The sequence below is a fragment of the Myotis davidii genome, unplaced genomic scaffold (assembly GCF_000327345.1).
Source record: "Myotis davidii unplaced genomic scaffold, ASM32734v1 scaffold223, whole genome shotgun sequence".
Lineage (NCBI taxonomy): Eukaryota > Metazoa > Chordata > Mammalia > Chiroptera > Vespertilionidae > Myotis > Myotis davidii.
The window spans coordinates 1,820,130-1,825,898 of NW_006294609.1; the positions used below are offsets into that span (position 1 = coordinate 1,820,130).

Consider the following 5,769-nt stretch of genomic DNA (forward strand, 5'->3'; position numbering starts at 1 on the left):
GCCGCGACCGCGCTCGCTTCCCTCGCGGGGCAAAGCCCACCCCGCAGGCCTCCCTGCTCCTGAATGCTGGGGAAATGTGCACGCGCCCGATGCCCTCCTGCCATCTGGGAAGGTCGACATTCCAAAACCTGCCTGGCGCTGGCCTGTCAGAGGAGGAATTGCAGCTCGGCGTGAACTGCACAGGCGCAGCCACGCTGCAAGGCTTAACGGAGACGGCAGATGTACAAAAACGGTCTCGTGCTTGCTTGTCCCGTGGAGTTAGGTGTGTGGGCAGAGGTCGGACAAAGCACTTGCAGCCTAAGAGGCAGGCAGGTGTTCATGCGCAGGTATGGCCAGGAGGCTAGTGCAGGGTTGCATGTGGTCACACATCTGCAGGACCGGCGGACCCCAGCCTCCCAGGCTAGCATCCCTCGGGCTGCCTGCGCTGTCTTGTGCCCTCAGGCAGGCCAGAGACGCCCCGATTCTGGCTACCTCAGCCCCTTCTTTGACTGTGTGCCATCCTCACCTCTCTCCCCAACCTCCATCTCCTATAAAACCCTGTCTTGTCCTGCCTCACAGAGAGATTGGGGGCAGCCCACACCGCTCATCTCAGGGTTTCCCCCAGCCTGCACTGATTTCCATGAGCTGTCTGCCTGGGGCTCCCCCTTATCTCCTTTAATACAGACGTCACCTTCTCAGGGCATAACCTTGACCACCCTCTCCAAGCACGCCCTCTCACCTTCTCTGCTTCCTGTCTCAGTCGCACCAGCTGACATACTATTTCCTTGTTCATGTTACTGCCTGTCTCCCACACTGGAAGAAAAGCTCCATGAGGTCACAGATTTTGTCTCTTTTGTTCACTGCTATGTCCCCAGCAGCTAGAGCAGTCGGTTTAAGGTCCATAATAGGGAGGCAAGAAAGATTTGTTCACTGAATTAATAATCACCATCATAGTTAGTGTCTGGTTGCTTTTCATGACCAGCCATGGCTCTAGGCCAAGCATGTCAAACTCAAAGGTTAACACGGACCAAATAAGCAAGGTTTAAGTTTATGTGGGCCACAAAAAAAACAAAAGCTTGAGTCTTCATAGAAACATAGGTTTATTTCGATAGAGACATGCTGAATACAAAGGGCTGAAATACACAAGTAATCATTAACATAAAAGTGAACATTTTAATAAAAATTAGTATTTTTTCTTGAACATTAATATACCAGACACTGAATAACTGCACAAATTAAGACATGCTGAATACAAAGGGCTGAAATATAAAGGAGTCTGTTAACATAAAGTAATAGAACATTTTAATAAAAATTAATATTTTTTCTTGAACATTAACTTACCAGACACTGAATAACCACACAAATTAATAAGCGTAATGCAAATAAACCTATTTTTCTTGTTCTCCGAAAGCGAATTACTTCCTTTTGAGCACACCAAACAAGTCAGTCCAAGACTAATGACGTGGCCATCGGCTGCTAGAATATTCACTGCTAGTATTAGTGGAGAGATATGGTGCGCCTGCACATATGCGTAAGCGAAACGAAAGCAACACAAACCAGCCAATAGCGAACATTGTAGTTCGTTATTAATAATTATGTTTAACAGGATATTGTAAAAATGAAGTTACGACATTTTTATTGAAACATTTCTTACATACCGTTATATTGGCTGAGCCGCAAAAATACTCGTTGTGGGCCACATGCGGCCCAGGGCTGCGAGTTTGACATGCTTGCTCTAGGCAGTCTCCACCAACAATCTCAGTGAACTAAACCATTTCCTGCTTCTTGGAGGCCTGCCAGCATCTCCTGCCACAGGGGCTCACTTGTCATCATCAGGGATTGGGTCTCTTGCAGCCCGTCTGGGGCTGTGATGTGACTACAGTGAGACTAAACCCCTGAGTCCTCACCTGGCTTCCTCCCGTAGCTTCCAGCTTGGGGGGAAGTTACGTAGGCCTTATAGGAGCTGTGGGCAGCCAGGGTGCCTGTCATGGATCTGTCTGCAGACCTGTGGCAAGATCTCTGGCAGAATCCTGCCCTCTGGAGCCCCCCCGACACACACACCCCTGCACAGTATCTCCCCAAATGGTGAATGCATGCTTGCCTCTTCCTGGCTGTATCTGTCCTCAGCACAGTGCCAGTATGGGACAGGCACTCGGAATTGCACTGATGAATGAATCAATAGTCCTCGGGGAATTCTTCAGAAACTCTGTAGCCAAATACCCTTCTGCCATGAAACTTCTACTTATTTAAAAAAATAATAATAAATTTGATTTGTAGCACTTTAAATTTGCAGGCGAATTTGCCAAAACAAGAAAGGCAGTCTGATTTACTGGGGAAAGATCAATGACTTGATTTCTATATCGTCAGCTACTTTGTGAATGCCTAGGAAGACAGCTGAGGGAAGTAGTTCACTGTTATACCTTTGGAGGAGTAGAGAGCTTTCAGCATACACTGAGTTTTCAGAGCAGGAGACTGGGTGGGGTCCTGCTCTCTGCCAGCCACGTGACGTAGGTAACGCCTCCCCCTGTGCCTCAGTTTCCTGTCAGTGCCTGGTTCCCACGCATCGCAGTGTTATAATTGGTAGGTCCTGGTCCTGGGAGGGTGGTGGAGGCTGTTACTACTCACTCCGTGTCCTCCCTTCTCTCCTTAGACTCAGGGCAGAGTCCTGCTCCAGACCATCTGTGCAGCTGGCATTGGTGGAACTTTTCAGTTTGGCTATAACCTGTCCATCATCAATGCCCCAACCGTGGTATGTACCTTCTGTGCCTCCGATCACCAGCTGAGTGGGTGCTGGGTGAGCGCCGACAGTTGTCCCCTGTGGTGTTCAGGCCAGCATCCACTTGGCGGCACTTTCTCCCACACATCCGCCCCCACTGGGATGTCCCACAGGTACTTCGGGTTCAAATCCAGCTCTGCATCCTCCCCCTTCACCTGCACTCCTCCTGAATCCCCGATGACTCCACCGTCTGCCCAGTGCCTTTACTCTGACACCAAGTCCTTCACTACCCCTAGCATCCAGCCGTTTCTCCCCATGCCTCTGCCAGGACCCTGGTTCAGGCCCCATCTCTCCTGTCTGGATTGCTGGCCCAGCCTCCTCACTGGCCTCCCTACCTTCAGCTTCTCCCCTTCTAGATCCTCTCATGTCTGATCAAGCCCAGAACATTCTGTGTCTTCCTAGTGCCTATAGGAATGAGACGCATCCACCTGAAATCCAAGGCCTCCTGGGGTCAGAGCCGTTCATGGCTCCCGCCTTCATTCCCCAGCCCCAAGTCTTATACTGACTTGCAGCTCCCTGAATGCGCACAGCCCTTCCTCAGACCCTCCTTTTGCTGAGAAGCCCTCTCTCTCCACCAACCCCCCAAAACTCCCTGCAGAAGCCCCTCAGGAACCACCCAAATGCCATCACCTTCCTGGTGCCTTCCCTCACCAGCCCCCAGCCGGACGCCACCCCCCTCCCCCGCCCTCGGTGTGGTTGTCAGCACTCGGGCTGTGCTGGTTGTCTGGGTCCCTCTCTCCCTCCTGCTGGCTTGCTCAGTGTTGGGTCATCTGTGAATCCCCAGCAGCTGATGCTGGCCTGGCCCCTGTCCATATTCATTCTGGGCCTGTGGAAAGGATGAGTCGGTGAGCCCCAGCGATAGAAGCAGCCTCTAACTTGCTTAAGGAAGAAGGGCAAGCGTCCTGTCACTTCGCTGGGAAAGATGTGCGGATATAAACCGTGGGGGTGGGGGTGGGGGGAGCTGCAGGAACCAGGCCCTAGGAGGGAACTGGGGCTCTCCTGTCCCTGCCTGGCCTCATCCTCTACCCAGTGACAAGACAGCAGCTGTCACCAGACTCACTTTTTAAATATATATTTTTTTTTTATTGATTTCAGAGAGGAAGGGAAAGAAACATCAATGATGAGAGAGAATCATTAATTGGTTGCCTCCTGCACTCCCCCTACTGGGGATCAAGCCTGCAATCCCGGCATGTGCCCTGATCGGGAATTGAACCCTGACCAGGAATCGAACCCTGACCTCCTAGTTCATAGGTCAATGCTCAACCATTGAGCTTCATTGGCTGGGCCAGACTCACTTTTTATCAGCTGGGAATCCCCAAATAAAAGTCCTCCCTGGTAGCTCTCCACAGAGAGGCCTGGGAAGAGTGATTAACTAGCTTGGATCACATGCCCACCCCTAGACCAATCATGTGGTGAGGAGGACAGAGCACTTCTATTGGCTACATCTGGGTCAGGTGACCACCAATCCTATATAATAAAAGGATAATATGCAAATAGACCGAACGGCAGAACAACTGAACAACCAATCAAAGTGTAATATGCTAATAATATGCTAAGGCTGCTGCACCTCTTGCTATGACATGCACTGACCACCAGGGGCAGACGCTCCAACTGGTAGGTTAGCTTGCTGCTGGGGTCCGGCTGATCATCGGGATTGAGCGAGATGGGCCTGCACGCCCTGGAGCCCTCCCACGGTCAGTCCCTGGACCCATTGTGCACTGGTGGGGTCCCTCAGCCTGGCCTGCGCCCTCTCGCAATCAGGACCCCTCAGGGGATGTCGGAGAGCCAGTTTCAGCCCGATTCCGCAGGCCACGCCCCTTGAGAGGGTGCCAGACGCAGGGCTCGTGGCTGGTGAGTGCTGCTGAGGCAGCGGGAGCCTCTCCGGGACTGATTGGGCGCAAGCCCACAGCAGGCACAGTGGGGCCAGGATGAGCGGGAGCAGCAGGTAGGAGCTGCAGACAGTATTGGACTGTGGGTTTCAGCCAATCCCTGCCGGCCACCCAGAGGAACCCCACCCGGGCACGATTTCATGCACTGGGCCTCTGGTAGGGGCTATAATTGACAATGGAAGAGAACTTCTCCGAAGGAGGAAGTGGGTAGCAGAAGCCCAGGCGGGAGGACATTCTGGGCAGAAACAATTCCAGCCGCCAGCCTCTTAGAGACAGAAAGAACTGCTGGCTTGAGAAAGGGAGGTCTGAACCAGCTGCGTTTGTTTATTTGCTCACTCAACGAGGATGTGCGTGCCCGCCAGGGCAGACTGACTTGTGGGGCACACTCACGCCTTGTCTCCTGTGGGCCATCACTAGTCCCTCCCCTCCCCCCGCCCCAGTGGGACTTTCTTGGCCTCGGAGCCTCCCTTACCTCACTGAATGGTCACTCCTGAGGAGTTCCGGTCAAGGTTGGCTCTTCTGGGCAGGTCCTGCCTCCAGGGGAACCTAGTGGGTACCAGGCTGACCGCCGTTACCCTGAGCTGGCCCAACACTACATCCCCGGCCCTCCTGACATCCTCCCTCACATCTGGCTGGGAGGCCTAAGACCCGCCAGACTCTGACATTTCATCTCTAACCAGGGGAAGGGGGTGTGTGGGTCTTCCCCGAGCGCAGTCATTCCTAACCTCGTGGCCTCTGTTCCGTTTCCTGAGTGGCAGCTCTGGGGGTGGGGTTGCAGGTGGCTCAGGCGGTGGGCAAGTCATCTCACCTCTTCGGGCCTAATTCCCAGTCTTACCAATGAACAGTCATGTGTTCTCCCAGACGAGGACTTGCCGCAGTCGGGGTCCCAAGGAGACACACAGCAGAAGTCAGTGGGTTTCGATACCACAAAGGACTGAGCAGGGCGCTGAGAGCACACAGGCCAGAGAGGGTGCAGTCATAGCCGTGCAGGTTCAGGAGCACAGGAGGGAGGCCATGGGGCCCAGACCCCCTTGAAAGTGATGGTGACCTTTGGCCTCCTGCTCTGTCTGTAGTTTTGTTCTCCCTGTGGGGAGAAGGCTTGGCGTGTGTAGTCCCCCCCCACCC

The 5,769-nt window shown here is 53.3% G+C and overlaps 1 protein-coding gene across 1 annotated transcript in view; it reads left to right on the forward strand.

The window, feature by feature from the left end:
• The first annotated feature begins 6 nt into the window (after nucleotides 1-6).
• The window catches only part of SLC2A11 (solute carrier family 2 (facilitated glucose transporter), member 11), a 13,832-nt gene continuing 8,069 nt past the window's right edge, over nucleotides 7-5,769 (forward strand). The window contains exons 1-2 of the mRNA XM_006768968.2: nucleotides 7-326; nucleotides 2,630-2,728. Coding sequence (XP_006769031.2) covers nucleotides 75-326; nucleotides 2,630-2,728 — 351 coding nt within the window. The 5' untranslated portion in view covers nucleotides 7-74. The remainder of the gene's footprint in view (nucleotides 327-2,629; nucleotides 2,729-5,769) is intronic.